Source organism: Mytilus edulis, chromosome 9 (assembly GCF_963676685.1).
Source record: "Mytilus edulis chromosome 9, xbMytEdul2.2, whole genome shotgun sequence".
NCBI classification, from domain to species: domain Eukaryota; kingdom Metazoa; phylum Mollusca; class Bivalvia; order Mytilida; family Mytilidae; genus Mytilus; species Mytilus edulis.
This window is the reverse complement of record NC_092352.1, coordinates 10,932,722-10,954,156: the sequence shown is the minus strand read 5'-3', so window position 1 is coordinate 10,954,156 and position 21,435 is coordinate 10,932,722. Positions and strand designations below refer to the sequence as shown.

At 32.5% G+C, this 21,435-nt stretch overlaps 2 protein-coding genes across 2 annotated transcripts in view; one reads left to right on the top strand and one right to left on the bottom strand.

The window, feature by feature from the left end:
• The window catches only part of LOC139489505 (uncharacterized), a 59,404-nt gene extending 38,233 nt beyond the window's left edge, over nucleotides 1–21,171 (top strand). The window contains exons 28-33 of the mRNA XM_071275989.1: nucleotides 12,233–12,982; nucleotides 14,192–14,404; nucleotides 17,434–17,529; nucleotides 17,921–18,249; nucleotides 19,279–19,480; nucleotides 20,597–21,171. Of these exons, the coding sequence (XP_071132090.1) occupies nucleotides 12,233–12,982; nucleotides 14,192–14,404; nucleotides 17,434–17,529; nucleotides 17,921–18,249; nucleotides 19,279–19,480; nucleotides 20,597–20,874 (1,868 nt within the window). The 3' untranslated portion in view covers nucleotides 20,875–21,171. The remainder of the gene's footprint in view (nucleotides 1–12,232; nucleotides 12,983–14,191; nucleotides 14,405–17,433; nucleotides 17,530–17,920; nucleotides 18,250–19,278; nucleotides 19,481–20,596) is intronic.
• LOC139490262 (uncharacterized) lies at nucleotides 384–2,303 on the bottom strand. The gene is made up of 2 exons (XM_071277112.1): nucleotides 2,073–2,303; nucleotides 384–818 (listed from the first exon to the last, which is right to left on the bottom strand). The coding sequence occupies exons 1-2, from the start codon at nucleotides 2,274–2,276 to the stop codon at nucleotides 402–404; spliced, it is 621 nt and encodes a 206-aa protein (XP_071133213.1). The 5' UTR covers nucleotides 2,277–2,303; the 3' UTR covers nucleotides 384–401.
• Nucleotides 21,172–21,435: the final 264 nt, after the last annotated feature.

Sequence of the window (21,435 nt, the reverse complement as noted above, 5' to 3'; positions counted from 1 at the left end):
CTATAAATAATACTTCATCATACATTTGTTTAAAATTTTACATTCAATCAGACAAAGTAATGTTTCTTATCTCCTGATTTTCAATTTCAGCTAAAACAGCTTCTAAATCCTCATCATCTACCACGTCTACAACAACTTTAGTTGCTCTTGTTTCTGTTCTTTTTCCTGCTACAGTTAGTCTTGAGAAAAATGATGTTATTTGAGATGAATCAAGATATTCATTCACCTGAAATCTTTTTGTACCATCTGGCAACCTAGCTTGTCGAATTTTCACAGCAGCATCACTGGCTGTTACTTTTTCACCTGTTTTTTTCTCCATTTTCATACATTTCTGAAAGAAAACTCTTTAAGTCAGAGGAAAACCTTACAGCTTTCTTGTCCTTCTTTAAGGCCCATCCCTTTTACAAAATAGTTAGCGGACTGGACTGAATTCTAGAAGATGCTCCCTCAGAGGTTGTTCTCACATCTGTGGATACATCATTACATAATTGTATCCAACGAATCTTAATTTCATCGTATGTGGATTTCCTTTCTAACTTGAATTCATGCCTACCAAGTAACAAATGAATTTCTAGTGAATGGTGCTTCATATACATTTTAGTGCATCCTGTTATTGGGCACTTAAACATGTACGAAGATTCATTTGTTACCTCTGGATTTCCTCCACATAGAGAATCACTTGAAGCTAGATCTGCAGGTTGATTGTCATTTTGGATAGTGTTGCTGCTAGTTTTGATGTTTCCACTTTTCTCGGAACCAGAAAAATCCTCCTCAATGATGATTCCTGTACTCTTTTGCTCACAGGAATATGTCTGCAACTAAAACAAATATAAATGTAATTTAATATGTAAATGAAGTTAAAATACATAAAGATTGTGTCATGGGAAACAGATTTCTGTCAGTCCAGTCAAACTAAGTTTGAACCTCAAACTAATTGCAACAGAAAATGTTTTAGTTCTAATCTACTAATATAGTATTAAGTCCCAAATAAACACAAAACAAAAATGTGTCCATGGTACTCGGATGCCCCACTTGCACTATCATTTTATATGTTCAGTGGACCGTGAAATTGGGGTCAATACCTTAATTTGGCATTAAAATTAGAAGGATCATATCATAGGGAACAAGTGTACTAAGTTTCAAGTTGATTGAACTTCAACTTCACCAGAAACTACTGTGACCCAAAACTTTAACCTGAAGCCGCACAAATAGATGAACAGACTAACGAACAAACGGACAGACCGATGCACTCACCAGAAAACATAATGCCCTCTACTATCATTGGTTGGGCATAAAAAAGTCCCATAAAACCTAACTTGAGGAAAACTCAAATTTGAATTTTAATTTCTTATGGAAATTAACATTGAAAAGGGTGATAGCTCTGCACAAATGAGTCTTTTGTTGTAAGTTTTTGGTTGATTTTCTAAATAATGCTGAAGATTACAACTTAAAAATCTTCTGTTGCATATACTTCAAGGTTAGGGTCAAATTTAAGCTAGATTGACTGGACTCTTTGTTTGTAAATATACAGCGACAGCAAAAGTGACATCCAATCTTGAATTTAATCTGTGTTTGGTATTCTTAAAATATAAGTAAAATTATATAAGATTCATAACATATGGTAATGATGGTTGAGGCAAATTAAAGTTGAATCAGTTCATTTTTGGATATTCTTGTATGTACATAATGGTAAGGTTAAAATCTAAATATGAAGTATGAATATGTTGATACTTCACATTTATACAATTACATGTACATGGTAACTATCAACAATTAATATTATAAATAAACTGTTGAGGTCATGATCGTTAAGACTTTTACATATCAATATTATGCGGTATGGGCTTTGCTCCTTGTTGAAGGCTGTACAGTAATCTATAGTTGTTAATTTCTGTGTCATTTGGTCTCTTGTGGAGAGTTGTCTCATTGGCAATTATACCACGTCTTCTTTTTTATATGGCCATGATCTGGTTTGGTTTCACTTATCTTAGACAACTGATAAATGATGATATAAACAGGTATATGAATATATGTGTCTACTTATTTTGGACATATACAAATATTAACATTACCTCTTCTTTTGATATTTTTTTTCCTGTTCCAATGTCATAGGCTTTCCAGACAGTTATGCTTCCATCTTCATGCAGCTTCAAGTTACTAATTTGGCTGACACCCTTCCATTTATGGCTCTTTATCTGATGGTTTGACGTGTCTATTTTTGCAACAGCTAACTGACATCCTGTGACAGCCTTCCCACTGCAAATTGCAGCTCTCATGTCGTTTGCAGTTTAAATGTTGCCACCACTAGCGACATACGTCCTCATCTTGCACCTCATGTGAGCTATCTTACTATCACAATATGACTTTCCTGACTGTCTTTCACTATAATTGTAACTACTGATCCTAACACCTGAAAAATAAAAGGGTTTATATATTTCATGTCTCATATTCTTGCAGTTAAATATGAGCTTAGCATGGAATGGCCTTTAGTTATTTATCAGGTGTATAAATAATTATGTGCCATGAACATCTAAATAATATCATTTCACTCAAAAAATATAACATACAAAAATGCAATAACATTTACAATCTCCTTCTTACTTATTTTCTTTTTAACCAATCACAACATTGTGGTGTACGTTTTTCATATATTACCCATAATGCATTAGATTCTGAAATGGCGAAGTGACCAGGCTAATTGACTTAGATAGAACAGGAAAAACCCATTTTACCCATATCATTAAACTTTAACTTACAAAATTAATTTCATTCAGTGCCTAATTTCCAGATAAATCTGTTAGAATCTGGAACAGCCGTAAGATGTAATTCATATATACAAATTTTGTCCAATAACACCTAAATACACTTACCTGTTCGTTCACTTATTCCATTCAATGACAACCAGAAGTGACCACAATGGTAGCAACCAGCATTATCTGATCTAACAGACACTTCCTTTAATGACGGTATGACTGATTTCATATGAGAAATTAGGTGTTCCATTATTGATGCAACTGTGAACCAATCCTGCTTCACAGAGTGAAAGCAATAGACAAACGTGTTATGCTGAAAAAAATTGAACATAATTATAATTATTATTGATTATAAAATATTTGAATGTGACTGGTTGTAAATTAAATTATGATTTTATTGTTTTATTCCCAGAACTACTGAAGATTGTATGGTAATAAAATTATATTGCTGTCCAATTGTTTAATATAATGGTTCCCTGATGATATATAAATTCAAATTGAAATGTTTGTAGAATGCCTATGATCACCTCCTACAAGCTAACTTTTGTTTGTTCACTTTATTCGTTTAATGATAGTAATTACTTTTTTTTAAGCATTTCCTGTAATTGCAATAAATAATTCTGTAGGGTTTATCAGTTTTTGAAGGATTGCAAATAAAAACACAAACAGGATTTCTAAATTTACAGTAGTTGTGTTTAATTACAAAAGTTTAAGGAGTAGTGTATTGATTCAGTGGAACATGTATACTTCACATTTACAAATAGTTTAATTTTTGGTTGTAACGTCTGATTGGCTGACAGTGTTTTGTTTATCATCTCATCGACATAAGTATGTCATGTGACTGGGACGTCATCAACAGTTTTTCAGGACTTTAGTTGGTTTAAAGAGAATTAAGAACTTTAAAATTATCAGGAATGACTGTATAATTTTTTTTTAAAGCTATTCCAAATAACATAAAAAAAAAGGGTGCACACTTTAAAATATGTGGGTTATTTAGTGTACATCACATTTTAAATGTTATTCTTCATAGACAAACAATATTACAGTAATTCCTAAAAAAAAGATCACATTAGGTACATGTATAAATAATACCTTCTAGTTTTTATCACAATCTTTGAAAATTGCCACAGCAACATGCCATGAAAGTCCTTTCTGCCCAAAGAAATCTGTCATCTTTTCTCTATGAAGTGCCGGTAGAAATTTCATAGCCCAGTCTATTACAATTACAGCAGAGTTTTCATTTAGATCATCAAATATTTTGGTTCTAGCTTCATCTTGATTTAAAGTTTTTAATAGATGGGCTTTCCAAAGTTCTATTTTGTAGCTACATGCCTCCAAATCTCTTAAATGTTCTTCTTTTTCTTCATTTGTTAGCTCTGTTGATGAATAAGAGATATATAAAATTAAATTTAACATATGATATGTGCTTCACACACACCAAAAATTTCATTAAATCCAGTAGCATTTTGCTTTTATGCTTTTTATAATAATATATATAATATTTCAACTTATCTCATTGTTTTTAAAAATTAAAAAAAAAAAACCATATATACATCATACATGTATGTCATTGAATGTATATAAATACAAATTTGTATTGCTTGGTCGTATATTTTTTGGTACATAAACATGATAAATTAAATCAGACTGACATTTGTTTCCTCAATTGAACTGTTTTTGCAAATTTATGAGAATAAATTAGTTCAATTTACCAGTATCTACGGTATCAAAAAGTCTCTTGTTTAGGTTTAGCTAGTTTAACTTCTTTAGAGTCATGACAGTCAAATTGGATAAGGCTGTTTAGTTTTTGCTGATTGATGTTTACTTCATTTTGATTGTCAAGAAGAAGATAATCTAACTTATCAGCACACTCCACTGGCAATCACCATAATTCACAGTAAATCACTCCACACCAGTGATAGTGACTTTCCCCCCCTTGTGTGTAAATGTACTATCGATGTTACTGTAAATTAAGGAATTATTGTGTACATTTATTTTTTAGATTTTGTAATTTAAGATTAAAATTCTATTTTAATTTTTGTGATATTTTAAAAAAAAACCTGTTTAATTTAAAAAACAAAAATCAGACTGTGATTTTAAATTATTTCAATTATAACCTGGTCACATTTTTGCAATGTAGTAAACACATTTCAGAATTACAGTAATTCATTGTAAGTCATGTGTACTTGAAACTCTTTTTTAACTTTTCACTTACCTGAAGTATTATTCACTCTGTCGATCAACATTTGCAAGACATCAGGTAGCAGGTTACATCTGTCACACACTAGATCATGAAGGTGGTCACACTCTACAGCATACTCTTTCTCCTTTGTATCACTTAATGCCCAGTTAATGCAGTGATCAGCACATCTATCATTCTTTTGTACATGGAGCTTATAGTCTGTTTTCAGGTAGATTTTACTTTTTTTTTTAGCTTTGACAATATTTCATCTGAATCATCTCTGTCTAATACCTCCATGTTTACCAATTCTTTTGTTACATTAATCAAAAGGTCAAATGCTGTGTTTCCATCTGCAGCAATATTATCAAGTCCACGTAAGTTTGTCTTTTTGGCAGCTGAACATGAAGATAATATTTTGAACAGTGTTGAAGAAAACAGTGGAGAGAAGTATTGCTCCTTGCAAATGGTTGTATACATAATGACTAACTCAGAGTTACATGAGGTTCTTATGACTTGTGGAATAGATACAGTCTCTTGTTCTAGTTTCACTGTTCTCATTCCAAATGATGACACCTGTATAAACTGATGATAAAAAAAAATCCAAAGCATGTTCCAGTTTAACAGTATCCATTCTCAATCTGTGCAGTTTTTCTTTTGCATCTACACTGAAACTGCCCGGCCCATTACTATAAAACTGAAAATGCCTTCTGGCTTGATCTATACGCCATACTGTAAGTCCAGGTATCAAATTCTGCAGTTGTGTTTTTGAGTATTTATTTGCAATCATTGAGAGCAGCTGTAACTTTTCATTATTTTTATCGGAACTGTTATAAAGCTTTACAATCATTTGAGTCAGCTGACTATCTGTATCTTCATTGTTACTGACTTGTGAAGTTATATGCTTGAAAAGCTTACTGCTTTGGCCTGGTGCTATACATTCAATCAATGCATCAATACCTTGAACTGCTTTTCTTTTATACAGCCTTACTGTCCTGCTGCTTGCATCCTCTATTGGAGTTTTAAGCTGGCTTTTCAAAGGGCTGATTGATCCTTTTCCAAGTATTTGTAAAGCCTCATTTAAACTTTCAATTGATGGCTTGCTTAAGGCATCACTCCAGTTTGACACTTGAGAATCAAAATCTTCTATTGTTGATTGAGATTGATCCATATCAAATAACTCAGTATGATGATCACCCTGAAATGTAGAAAAAAAACATGTGAACGTATGATCTACCGGAAGTTGTTGAGTGACAGTAATAAATGACTTATAATAAAAATTAAGCTTAAAACTGAATCCAGAAATCCTTGTGTTGTTGTTCATGAGAAGATGTGATGAAATTTTTTAACTTTGCTATATAGCTATCATGTGCAAGAAATTATACAAGTTTTTATCATGTGCAAGAAATTATACAAGTTTTTCTTACTTTGACCCCTTTTGGGCCCCTTGTTCTTAAACTCTTTGAACTTTAAACCCAAAACCTTTAAACCTTCCTTGTGTGGTTTCAAACCTTGATTTCAATTTCATAGAGATCCATTAACTTAAACTAAAGTTATTGTCAGGAAATTTAGTTTCTTCCGATGATGCTGATGTTGATGACGAAAACGTGATACCAATATACGGCCTTAAAATTATTGACGGTGGTATAAACACTTTCGATAATAAAGAAAGTATTTCTTTATTATCTAATCTTATATGATCTGATTTAATTTCACATATTATAATTTATGGACTCTGAAATATAGCTCATTTTTTCTTAATTTAAACCAAAATTAAAGGGTGCTTCTATAATAATTGTTATTTGGCCAAATTGTGATATTTGACAGCAGTGTTGTGATTGACACAGAACTGTACTAGATCAAGAAATTGACAGTAATACAGCCTCTTTATGGTTTACTTTCACAAATTTGACTTGGATAGAGAATTATCTCATTGGCACTCATACCACATCTTCTTTAATATATATCTAGTTGATTTTATTTAGATTGTAGGTTGCAAATTATTTTTTTCACCTCTGATACATGTACATGCATGTACATGTAACAATTAAAAGTATTTTTTCTCTCATTTTTATATTTGCAAAATGATTATTTTTTTAAGAGACTTTACTTTAGAACCTATATGGCTAAGAAATTGTACAGCTTAAATAATTTGTGACAAATGATGATAAAGAGCACAATGAAATGGGAACCAAGAAGTTTATATTTTGACCATATATGGTTATATGTCTAAAACTATTTTGACCTCGCAAAGACCAGGAACAGACGTATTGAATATGTCAAAGGCCAAGAGTGTATTTGTTTATTTGTTTCTTTGTATTTTTTTTTTAAATTCCTTTTTATTTTGATTTTTCAGGAATTAAATATTTAAGCTGTTTTAATTTTTTTTATCTTTTTGTCCATACTTTCAGGAGCTTGCTATTGTGTTATATGAATTCATCCTTCTAAATGGCATATATGTCATTTCTGACAGCTATTGTTCTTAAGTTTACCTTCTGTGTCCTTGGTCTTAGTGAATATGAAGCCTCCTGGTCTAAACTTTCTACATCTTCTTTATCAATACAGTCCTGTAAAATAAAATTTCAAATATTATTATGTGTATACATATTGTTTAAAGTCAAAGAGTAGAAATAAGTAAGCCACCACTTATGCCATAGTCTTATGTTGCCCCCCCCCTTTTTTATTTCATAGACTGCTTGCATTTGAAGAATTCTCAAATCAGAATCAGACTTTTCTAGAAAATTGCAATCATTCATGACTATCTCAGGCTGTAACAAGAGATTTATTTAAAGACCAGGTTTAAAAAAAAAAGATTGTAATACTAGTATTGACCAGGCTTACAAGCAGTACTTATTGGTCACATAGAGAGGAAATTAGTGTTACAAAAGGTGTTACACACTAAAATGTCTTGTTTACTTTACTAACTTAGCCAAGAAGTCTACACACAAATATTTCCCAACTTCATGTACTACATTATATAGCCAAAAGACCAATAATGGCTATATTCTGACATTTTTTTTTTGGGTGTCTAACTAAAAAATTTCAAATTAACTTCAGTATGGGCTTTGCTCGTTGTTGAAGGCCATACAGTTACCTGCAATTGCTAATTTCTGTGTCATTTTGGTACCTTGTGGAGAGTTGTCTCAGTGGCAATCATACCACATATTCTTTTTTTTTATTTTTTACTATTCCATGTATTCTAGTGGCTAATGGTGTAGTCAGATCATGATATGGTTGTTTGTTAAAATTTTATTCTACCAAAATCAAATAAACATAATCAATGATCAAGGTAAAGGAGGTAATGGTCAGATGATCTGTACTAGACAAAAATGCACATTTTGCAATTCCATACAAAAAATTTAATTCAACCAGTATTTTTAAATTACTGCCAGACCATGAAATAAGGTTAAAGTCCTTTATACCACAACAAACAGACAAAATGAATATATTTCATTTTTATTTTGATCATATTGCAATTTAAAAAAAATATTCAATGGTAAGACAAATGTATAGTTCTTCCTAAGGACCATGCAGTCGTATAACAAAGGGTGGTAAAGTAAAAATTTCTAAAGTTCTTTATTTTTGGGAATTGACTTCCTTTATTATTTTAAGAAATACCAAAAAAAAATTCTTAAAAATGATGTTTGTGAAATTTTTTGGTCTAAATTTCCCATTACTGTCCATTTCAGAGTACTATACATGCATAGTAATGTGACCCACTTTGTTCATTTCCAAATTTTTTTTGCAACTGTTAATAAGAAAGTTATAATCTGTATATATACGAAAAACAATGCTTTTTTAAGTTTAAAGAAAAAAAAGTAATGATAATGATCGTGAAATATGAAATATAAGACCTCAGAATATTGAATTAATCATCAGTGGAATTATCACAATTACCTCCCTTAGAAGAATGTTTACATAGAGGGCGATGTTTCAATGGCTGCCAATGTTGATAAACAGACGACACATTGTCCATTGCAGAAGTTTACTGGGGGGAAGTGTGGGTTTTCTGCTACATTTTCCAGAGAAAATGAATATGTGAAACTTTCTGAATGTACCAAAAACATTTCAAATCATTTAAAGTCTTGCAAGTTGCCAAGTGGCCACCAATCGAAATGGGAGGCAGATGTATCAAGTGAAGGACACCTCATATCATACAGATGTGGACTTTTCAGGTAAGAAAATAATTATTCTCACTTTAAAAAACGTTATAATTGATGCTTATTACTATCTCCTTTCAGTTAAAGCTCTTAAATTTTTTTTTAAAAATATCCAATTGTATCCTCATCTATGTGACCGTCATTGTGCATGGTTTGTAACGGAGTGATAATTTTGGTATACCAACATACCTCATGATGACGGAATACAATCGTGTAGGGAAATATGGGACTCTCGCAACACTTTAGAACCACCAACCGAATGTTTAGTCCAGCTGCTTACTTTGGTCCTTAAATGCAACAATTTTACCTTTAATGGTGATAATTACCTTAAAAAAAACGGGACAGCGATGGGGACGAAAATGGCACCGTCTTACGCCAATATTGTCATGGGAAAATTAGAGAAACATTATTTCATCATCTTTATCCAAACCTCTGTCTTGGTTCCGTTTCATCGATGATGTTGACATGAAATGGATCGAATCCCAACAAAAATTGGATGCTTTTATCAGACATGCAAACAACGCCCACCAGTCAATTAAATTTACATATGAAATATCCGACTCTAAGATATCTTTCTTAGACACAACTACATCTATAAAGGACGGTGTCATATCAACAGACCTCTACTGTAAACCTACAGATAAACATCAGTACCTTTCTCCCCAAAGCTGTCACCCCAAACACTGTACAAAAAGTATCCCGTACAGTCCAGCTCTCAGAGTAAAGCGGATTTGCTCCTCTGAGGAGGCTGTCACTCAGCGGTTACAGGAACTTTGCGGATTTCTAATCAAACGAGGTTATAAGAAATGGGACATAGATAAGGGGTTTGCGCGTGCTAACAATAACAGCCGCAAAGACCTGTTACAGTACAAAAAGAAGAGGCGCAGCAAAATAGTTCCATTTGTGTTAACATACAATCCCGCTTTTTCAAACCTTTCACGTTTGATCCGTGCCAATTGGCAAAGTATTGCCAATCACCCAAAATTATCCAAAATCTTTCCCGATCCTCCTGTCTTAGCTTTTCGGAGACCAGCAAGTAAAAAAGATTTATTTGTAAAAGCTGCCGTCTCCTCTAATAAAAGCTGTTCAACTACAGGATGGTGCAAGTCGTGTTGTAACAAACGATGTCTGACTTGCCAACAAATAGTGAATACTCACACATTTACTTGCCACTCCACTGGGTCTGTGTACACAATATTTTGTAATGTAACTTGCAATACCCAGAATATTGTATACATTCTTCAGTGTCGATGTGGCATGCAGTATGTTGGCGAGACAGAACAGCCATTCAACAAACGCATGAATGGTCATCGTAGCGACTACACATGCAAGCCCGACCTCCCCGTAAGTCGTCATTTAAGATCACATGGGCACGCCCAAGCTGATCTTAAAAAACTAACCATCACTATCATAGATCACAACGAGGATTGGTCAAAGGCCGACAGACTTGCTCGGGAAAGTTTTTGGATAAGAAAGCTGAGGACAGTTTCCCCAGAGGGCATTAATGAAAAAACATAGAAGAGTCACTCGTTTTTCCTACCATGACTAATTTCCTGTCATCACTTGTGGCCAGTTACTACGGCTTCCGTACTGGACCCTTACACTTTTCAGGAATTTTTGAATTATATTAGTTTTGATTACAGTTGGCAAGGATATGTAAGTACGCAGCCACGTTCTATTACTTAACCTTAGTGAATATTTATTACTCAATTTTCTTATCATCAAATTACTATATTTTTTAGATGTTTAAATACGCAGTCTCTGATGCAACTGCCCTACCGTTGTCATATTTTAAATATCATACCAGTTTAGATCGGTCAGGACTGTTTATTGGGACTGTATTTCCACGCAGTTGTTTAACATCTCAACTGTCAACACCTTTGGGAATTTAGAGTTGTGCCAGTTCACATCGTAAATAACTTTTTTTATTTTTGGCATATTTTTGTAGTCTTACCGGTGTGTTTGAAAATTTTAAAATTGTTCCAGCGTTCGCTTAAATTGTATAAATCAAGATTTTGATAGAGTCTTAATTTGAATTGACATGATTCATTTTTCATCGTGCAATTACCGAAGAAGGATATCTGTTATCCGAAATATCTAACATATTGTTCGTTTTATTGTGTTTTTGGTGATGTTGTATTCTTTTAGACTTGTTATATATTATATTATGTAGTGTACTGCATCATGTTTATATGATCCATCGCCCCGTAAGATTTATCGTTGACTATTTATTCAGTCATTATATATATGCATAGGTTTGAACGTAGTTTTCAATTTAGACTCGTTTATATTTTTTGTTTGGGCATGTATCATATTTTCCCTCCGGTTTATATGATCCGTTCATCCTATATTGTCTCTTAAAATTCAAGAGTCAATCTTAAATTGAGAGTAAATTATATGGCCTTCCAAATACCGTTTCGATCCCTAACATCACTGAAGAGACATATATTGTCGAAATCTTGATCTGGTGTACTAAAGAAATATTGACACCGAATGTTTGTGGCACAACATCGTAGCCACAAGTTAACAAATTTGTTTTTCTGTGACGTATTAAATTTATATTCAGATCCATTTTGTTACATCTTGTGATCAATTTTATTTGGCAATCGTCAATGGCAGTCAGCAGGGTTTAAGAACATCAGTTGTTCGACCTGTTAGTCAAATGCGTTTTGTTTAAATATACTTTTTCACTTTTTTGGTCTTTTGGAAAATGTTGTTTGTGCTGTTTTTATACCCTTCTACAACGAAATTTGTTTGACATGCACACGTATAAAAATTGCGGTTTTTATCCAACGCAATCATAGGTTTGAACGTAGATTTCAATTTAGACTATATATATATATAACTCGTCTAAACATCAACCCAACAATGTTAGATCTGTAAATTTGCTTACGCAAATTTACAGATCTAATATATATATATTGAAAGAAGATGTGGTATGATTGCCAATGAGACAACTCTCAAAAAGAAAATGAATGACACAGAAATTAACAAATATAGGTCACAGTACGGCCTTCAACAATGAGCAAATACCATAGCGCTTAGTCAGCTAAAGAAAGGTCCCGAAATGACTATGTAAAACAATTCAAACGAGAAAACTAACGGCTTAATTTATGTATATGATTACATTTTATTGACAGGACAACAAGTGTTCAATAAACTAATTGCAGTGGATGGCGTTGGACATACCACAGGAATGATATCATCTAATGGTGTAACTATCGATACAACACCACCAGTGCCAATATCGTTCCTCCACGCAGACGCTAACCTTGTAGTCAATCCATCCTTTGAAGAAACCAATGGATGCTTCACGGAAATCATGGATATTTTTGATTATCATCTATGTGACAATGGTAACTGTTACAAACCGTCTTCATGGAATGGAGATGGTTGTGTTGCTACTATTAAATCTGATGTTGATACCGCTTACGATGGACGATCCTTTGTATTTTTAAAAGGTGTTCTGGAACAAAATATACAACAACTTTCACCCGGAAATCTATATAGGTTAACAATCGTAACTAGTCATTTACCTATTAGTGGCGCAATTGTGTCTAATATAGAAGGTTCCGTCATGTTTAATGACAAAGAGCATGTTTTTCACATTTTCCCTAAAGAAAACAAATCTGACATAGTTTGGCACCTCCATACGTTTTACTTTAAACCTAACAAGGACAATGGTGAATTAAGAATCACAAATCGTGACAAAAATCTTGGTTTCCTGATGGATGGTATAAAGATCCAGAAAGTAGATATACAACCTACTAGTGAAATCGAAAGCACTGTCCACGTACATACCGTTGGACTACATCGTTGGTCATCAATACATGCTTCATGGGATTTTGAAGATTCCGAAAGTCCTGTTTCCGAATATATGTGGGCTATAGGTAAGTTGAATGCCAGTAACTAAAAAAAATTGATTAAGAAATGCAGTTATGTAAACATTCTATTTACAAATATGAAACTTGTTACAAAGTAGTAGGTTCAGTAAGACCCCTTTTTGATTCCAAAATATAGCAGTTTTACAAAATTGTGAAAATGTAATCTTTTAGCAATTTATTGGAAAGAAGAATGCTTCTGCTACACAAATATGGGCTGTTTTTGACAAAACATTGCCCATATATCGGGTACTAATATCATTAAGTCCATCTAAATTACTGAAATCTCACCAAATTTAGCATTTTAGTTAAATTTTAGATGGTTTCCGTCTTAAACGAAAGTGACCGCATTCGTGTTCATTTATAATATTGAAATGTAAGTTGTGTTTGATGATAATGCATAACATATAAAGGTTGAGGATTAACACGGATGCGGCCACTTTCATTTTTGACAAAAACCATCTGAAAAGTGGCGTTTTTTGCATATTTGATAGATTTTTCATCTTTAATCTTGAATCGGAGCGTTTTTAAGAACTAAATCAGTTAACATCTCTGACATAAACTTATTGAATCAATTGAAATAGACGCTTAAGTGTAAAAAAAGTGTCCAAACTCTTTCGTTAAATGAACCTGAAATATGAGGCTAAAATCGGCCCTTATCGGACTTACTCCTTTTATGTGTTGAATAACATCGCCAATAGCGCGTCTTTGGAGGATAACCACACATGTTTACCAAGTCTGTCCGACTATCATCAAATAATCAAAATATTTCAATTGTCATCCAGACAGGATTAAGATAAGTGCCTATTTCATATACGAGTAAAAAATAATTCAAATTATAAAAAATAAAAACAATATTTCAATAAAAATATATATATTGACATCTTCTTTTGTTTAAACAATTATTGTTTTATTGAAATTTCATTACGTATGATTCGCTCATGAATGGAGATCTTGTGGTGACTTACATATGTTAATTTCTTTTGTGTCTTGTGGAGAGTTGTTTCGTTGGCTGTCATATCACATTTTCGTTTTTGTTTTTTTATTCTTTTGAATTGAAACAGAATTATTCTTGTTGAAACGACATGAGTTTGTACCTTTGAATTGAGTGAATTTGTTGACTAAAGTATCAAATAAATGACTCAGAAGTCAATGAAAAACATGTTGAACAACTATTTTGTACGAAGATGTGGATGAATGATTTTTTTACAATTCTAGGTTATACAAAAGGAAACGAAGAAATGCAGCGTTTTCAGAGCGTGGGAACAAATAATTTTGCATACAATTACAACCTTACTCTTCCTCATGCATCGCAAGTTTTTGTCACAGTTGTTGCTATGAATGCCGCTGGTTTGCGTTCTGCAGCCTACTCTTCTGGACTTAATATCGACCAAACATCGCCTGTCATTGACAAAATCCGTGATGGGGCAGGTAACGATATGTATTTGTTTGCTTGAGGATTGTATCATGTATACATGAAAAATGTCATTTAATAATCTATTTATCACATGTTTCAAGCAGGAGAAAAAAAGCATATATCAAATTATGTTTAATATTTTTAACAGTATTTCAAAAAAACATTTAAAAATATATCACAGTGAGTTGACAAAACTCGTATTGTATTTCGATGTCATACATGTTGAACTATCACTTTTCCATTGTGTCGTCATCTATTTTCCTTACGACGTCAAAGTCATAACGGGAACTTTTGTGATATCCAGATTCAGAACTATCTATCGTTTTACAGACTTCATTGTTTTTATTCATTGTATTATCATTTTTAGTTTCTTGTATGAATTAACTTGAAACGTCATTTGATACTAGGAGCACATGAGATTTCACCAAGTTTTTGGTGGGGTTCGTGTTGCTCAGTCTTCAGTTTTCTATGTTTTGATTTTTGTACTATTATTATTATTATCATTACAATTTTTCTATAGCGCTAAATCTAAAACAATATTACTCAAAGCGCTTTACATCACATGTTAAACGAAATATACACACAGACAGTGATAAAAATATAAAACATGAACACACAAAATAAATATTTAAGTGTTAAAACTTTTCTAGATAAAACTGAAAATATTATTGGTCTGTTTGTCTTTTTCTTTTTAAGAAAGCGTTTTCAGTTTTTTTCGATCAATACATTTGACTGTCCCTCTGGTAGTTTTTCGCCCCTCTTCAATTACATAATTGAACGAAGTGCAAAACATCGATGTCCAATTATTATAAATCTAGGCATCAAACAAACAAAATTATTTTAAGATTTTGTAAGATTTCAACAATTCATAAAGGATGCCACTCATATTATGTGCTAATCCTTGTGTCTATTTGATACTCATCTGTGGCGCTTGAATTAAAAACAATTGCAAGGTGAAATAAAACTAGAATTGCCATTGCAAGCAATAGCGGTTGTCACCCTCCTCCTATTGCCACTAAGCGGCAGCCATTAAAAAAAAGGTTTAACAGTGAATGCGCAAATAAACATGGCTATACATTTTTCTGTAAATTTTTGAGTTCAATTAGAGCATTTTAAAACAAATCTCATTTCTGCCGTTTCCATGGCAACAGCAGCCAAAGTCACAAGTCTCATCTATACTTACCAGTCTACAATCATATAAAGTTTCATCAATTTTGGAGCATTTTTAAATTTTTAAAATTTTATGCATTTGTGATGGTTCCTATGGCAACAGAGACCATTCCAAAAAATGTAATGGCATATACCACATTAGCACATGGGAGGGACTATACCATCAAAGTTTCGATTAATTTGACCTGCCATTTTAAAAAAGTAAATGCCACTTTAAGGTTTTGGATTATTTTTACCGGTTTTGCATTGTTTTCATGGTAACGGTTGACATTTTTGAAATTCCAATGCCAAATGCCACATCTACCAATGTTGTTCATCGTTACTATTTATGGAGTTTCAAAAAATTTGGAGCATTTTGATATTTTTGAAATTTTTGGTGTATTTTCCATTGCAACATAGTAGTTCCAATGATTGCCAAAATCATCCAAAACCAGTATATGCCGGGCACCTACATTGTTTTTTTCACATTTGTTCCGTTTCCATGGTAACAGCAGCCATGTTTTTTCAGAAAAAGAAACAGAGGAAAAGCAATATGTCACCCGACATTGTCGATGGGGTGACATAAAACACCAACTTCAGTCTCAACGAAATGAAAATCATAAAATTAAGAATGAAATACTGTGAAAGTACTTATATTCGTGGGGTACCGATTTTTGTGGTTTTTATGGATGACCTTATCCGGGAATTTAAGTGTCCAAGGAAATAAAACAACGAAATCAAGACATAGAAAAATCACCATCAGAAGGTTTGACTATTGATATGATCTAGAGAAAAGCAGACACAGAACTGCATGCAGGATTACACCCATTTAATCTTTAATAACCTTTATTGTACAACTTTTGATCTTTTAATTCTCTTAATGATCAATGAAACTCAGGTTTCCGGTATTGATATGCTAGTATGATAAAGTGTTCATTTTATATCCTCACAGTTCTCGTACATATGGGAAATTATAATTTCATGCTGGTCTTTATTTTGACAATTCAAGATACATTTATAACATTTGTTTATCTTACCGTTTTCTTTAGGTGACATGTTAATGGCTTAATTAACACCTTTGATAGTCCTCAATTTGTTGTGTTATCACTATGATTTACACGGGCCAATATAAAAAAGAAGATGTGGTATGATTGCCAATGAGACTACTATCCACAAAAGACCAAAATGACACAAACATTAACAACTATAGGTCACCGTACGGCCTTCAACAATGAGCAAAGCCCATACCGCATAGTCAGCTACAAAAGGCCCCGATGAGACAATGAAAAACAATTCAAACGAGATAACTAACGGCCTTATTTATGTAAATAAATGAACGAAAAACAAATATGTAACACATAAACAAACGACAACCACTGAATAACAGGCTCCTGACTTGGGACAGGCACATACATAAATAATGTGGCGGCGTTAAACATGTTAGTGGGTTCCCAATCCTCCCCTAACCTGGGACAGTGGTATAACAGTACAACATGTGACCGAACTATAAAAATCAGTTGAAAAAGGCTTAACTCATTAGATAGATAAAAAATACAAGTGGATGTTTACTTGGCAATTTCCTATAACCTGACTATTTGTAGCCTTTGTTTCTAAACTAAAAGCTTTAATTTTTCAATTTTTTTTAGAAAACTAAAATCCACGAATTTAAAAACCCACGAACATGTAAATATTACTCAACCCACGATAATCGATACCCACCAATTAAAGTACTTTCACAATATGTCAAAGGGAAAACAACCCAAGCAAAGAGCAGATAACAGCCGAAGGTCACCAATGGGTCTGCAATGCAGCGAGTAAATCCCTAAACAGGTTGGCCTCAGCTGGTCTTTAATTAAAAAATGTGTACTTAACATGTTTGTTTATGCTTTTTCAGGTGTTGATATTGATGGCCAAACGTCTAATATAATCAGAGCCAATTGGGATGCTAAAGATCCCGAGTCGGGCTTGGATTATTGTGAATGGTCAATAGGCAAGTTTATGTCGATATAATTAAAGTTTAAAATATGCTTCAACCTTGTCCTAACATGATGACCTGCATCATATTCCGGAAGATTTAAATAGAAAATAAATATGTGTGTTACCTATCTATATGCCCTTCATTATGTTCTGCATATTTGGAAACAGTAATGACCTCATTTATAAACTTACATGTCTGATAATTTTTTTTATTCAGACCATATACAAGTATCTATAATGAGATGCTGGTTCAGATGAAGGCAAATTAAAGATGTAAATAACGGAAAAAACCTACCTGTGATATAAAGACTTCTTCTTTGTTTTTTTTCCTGCAGATAATTCTTGTTTGTATTGTATTGTATATGAGTGTTTAGAATAAAGGTTTAAAATACTTATTGTTTTAGGTTTGCAACCATATGGCAACGAACTTCAACCATTCACAAAAACAGTAAACTTTAAATCTGCATCCGCTGCGCTAGATGAAAGCATCATATCTCAGAAAACTGTTTACGTAACAGTGAGATGTCATAACAATGCAGGCTCCTACTCTTCTTCTACATCTGACGGTGTTACTATCTCCGACATTCCTCCCTCTAGTGAGCACGCTTTTATAACTGTAATACCTCAGTCTTTAAATGAGTATAGTCCAGGATACTTCTATCAGCAGGATACAACATCCGTTAGAATAAAATGGTCAGGATTCACGGATCAGTTTAATATTATGTCTTTTGTTGTAAGTGTTATTGTATGTATACAGATAAAGTAGGGTTTTACTTTAAAATTAATGTTCATTTTAATTCATTTTGTTTTTAAAGGGCACATTTTATAAAATCTTATTTTCATTAACTAGCACTTGGTCGATAGCGCTACTGTTAAACTGTTTATTGTCGTGTATTCACAACTCAGTAGTCAGTCTTCTGGTAATGATAGAATGGTACCAGGCTTATAATTTGATACGTCAGACGCGCGATTAGTGACGCTCAGATCAAAATTGTTAAAAAGTAAAACAAGCATAGAGTTGAAGAGCATTGAGGATAAAAAAAAATCCAAAAAAATGTGCCAAATACTTATTATATCCTTATTATTTCGAACAATTCATAGTTTTGCATACAGTTAATTTATAAAAATTACCATATAATTGATATTCATGTCATCACCTAAGTGCTGACTACTGGGCTGCCACGATTAATAGATATTCAAAAATTATGTTTACAAATAATTTTTTTAGAAAGTACGTTTGTAACTCACTCTGAATAAGTTGATTAACAAGAAATATCATAATTCTTTTACGTATTGAGTCATTGTTGGCTGACACATGGTTAGGTTTGCGCGTTTCTACTTGTATTGGAGGTCAAACAAGAAAACCATCTCGGATGTACGACATTTATTAAATGTTATTTCATTATAATGTTTTTTATAAAGATTTTTTTGAAGAAAAAAAAACAGACAAAAAATTATTTCTCCTTTAGATTTATAAAAATGTTCTTTTCCATCCCTACCAAAACTCAGCAATCAGATTTTGGTATAATTTAAAGTATTTTTTTTTCACGATAAACGCATACAAAAACGGGAAATAGTTATCTCGACCGTCAGACCTGTTTTTGTGGAATTAAAAAATGAATCTGTTGATTGTGGACCTTTATTCCAAACCAAACTTAAAACTTTCCTGACTGTTGGTAAATTTTTGAACATATTTGTAACCGAATATGTATTAAATATTTTTACAATCTCAAATATTTGATATTCTATTTTTAATATACAGGTACAGTTTGAAGGCGAACAAATATACTTACAAAACTCGATTCTGGACATCAATAAACAAGTTTCTTATTTTGTGATGAATGGATTATATTTGCCTGATGCTGTATATACAAGCAATGTTGTTGCAATTAACTCTATGTATATCCGAAGTAGCAGGGTCACTTCAAATGTAACAGTTCAAAGTTCTGTACCTACCCTTGTTGGTATGTATAAAAAATGTTTCTAAATAGTTTAGATGTAGACCTAGATACACATGTTTATTAGTGAAGCAAATGGATATTTTGAAAACTTAACTTTCGTCAGTAAAAATCGAAAGAAAATAATTTATTAACAAATTCCAGACATGTCATAGTCTCTTTTTTAACTAGAACCTCGTTTCATTTGCATTTTGTATTCTAAAAATTGCAATTTCTTACTCGGTTTATGAACAAAAAAGTAAAATCACAAAAATACTGAAATCCGAGGAAAGTTCAAAATTGAAAGTCCCTATTTCAATTGCAAAATCAATTGACAAAACACATCAAACGAATGGACAATAACTGTCATATTCCTTACTTGAAACAAGCATTTTCAAATGAAGAAAATGGTGGATTGAACCTGGTTTTATAGCGCTTTACCCCTCACTTGTATGACTGTCGCATCAAATTCTCTTATATAAACAACGATGCGTGAACAAAAAAGACATACTAGGTAAAATTGTCAAAATAGGAGTTCAGTAGTCATCACCGTGTCTCAATCTCAATCCGAACAAAAAACAAACAAATATTTAACAAAAAAGCATATATCAAATTTACCAACCACGTTCATCGCTTACATATTTTTTGTATATCAAATATACTTTAAAGTCCTGTGACTGAATGGCAAGATTCGCATCAACCCTGTTGAAGATAGCGTGTGTGACGTCAGAATGTAAAAAACTTTAACTAGGTAGAGATATAAAATAATTTAGTCGTTCAAAGTATTTTCCAAAAAACGTCAACTAAGTAGAGATATAAAATAATTTAGTCGTTCAAAGTATTCCAAATTATGATAGAACAATAACAATTTATCACAATTTGATTGCTTTTTTTTTAGTCCCTTTAAAGTTTTCAAACAGATAAATTATACAAGAAAGGTTTCGTTTGAATATCTTTTCTTGCTTAAACTGAGTCATGATGCCCCATAATGTGATATTGTTACCAAATCAGAATAGATTTTCATACTATATTTGTTAGCTTGCACTATTACACTTTAGCGTTGTAAAGGTACACAAAGTATCTCTTTTTACTACACGAAACAAAATGCATTATACACGGCATCAAATAAATGTATACTTGCAGAGGGTTCTAACATAACAACAACAAAGAATGGCGATGACATAACTTTAAGCTGGACGAACTGTTTTACATATCCTGGACGGCTGGTATATGAAGTATCTGTAGGAACAGTACAAGGTGGCGCTGACGTCATTCAGTGGCAGGAAACTACAGAAATTTTTATGATTATAAAGCTCACCGAGAAATTGAAAAGTAAACTCAATCTGAATTTGTATTGTTTCATCAGAGCAATTGGTGAGAGCGGGATATTCTTTTCCAAAAGTGACGATTTTAATACATAACTGAACACATAGAATGTCAAATCACGGGCAAAAGCACCGAAAGTAAAGAACTAGTTTAATTAATTAATGTACATTTGTAATTATTCATCATAATAATTATCAATTAGTCATTTAATTATATGACAAACATACTTAGTATCATAGGTTTTAGTGATGTATTATATATTCCTTCAATTCATTCAAAACGAAACTTACATTGTTAGATCTAAGCTTAATTTTAATGTGTTACCAAAAATATAAATAGAGAATGTCGTTTGAAGAGGTATACAAATGATATATTTATAAAACTTCTTATCATATCTGCATATGTTTTATATAGTTATATCTATGAAATGCCTAGACAATCAACCTAACGATGTTACAGTTGATTTGATTCGTAACTTACTTCTACGACAACACCACCTAGCAATGCGCAGAGACCTTCTCCCCTCCTCTAACTCTAGCTTATAAAAATAAGCTTTTGTTTCGGGAGGTGTTACCTTCTTGTAAGAATAAAGCAAGGATCTCTGATACAATACACGAAGTATTTTTATACATATTCTAAGGCCGGGTATTTCTTAA

Excerpts from the sequence above, each read along its gene's own strand:
- LOC139490262 (XM_071277112.1), bottom strand. The coding sequence starts at position 2,276 with ATGAGAGCTGCAATTTGCAGTGGGAAGGCTGTCACAGGATGTCAGTTA. Across the intron at positions 819-2,072 it reads AAAAAATATCAAAAGAAGAG|TTGCAGACATATTCCTGTGA; the intron begins GTAATGTTAATA and ends TATTTGTTTTAG.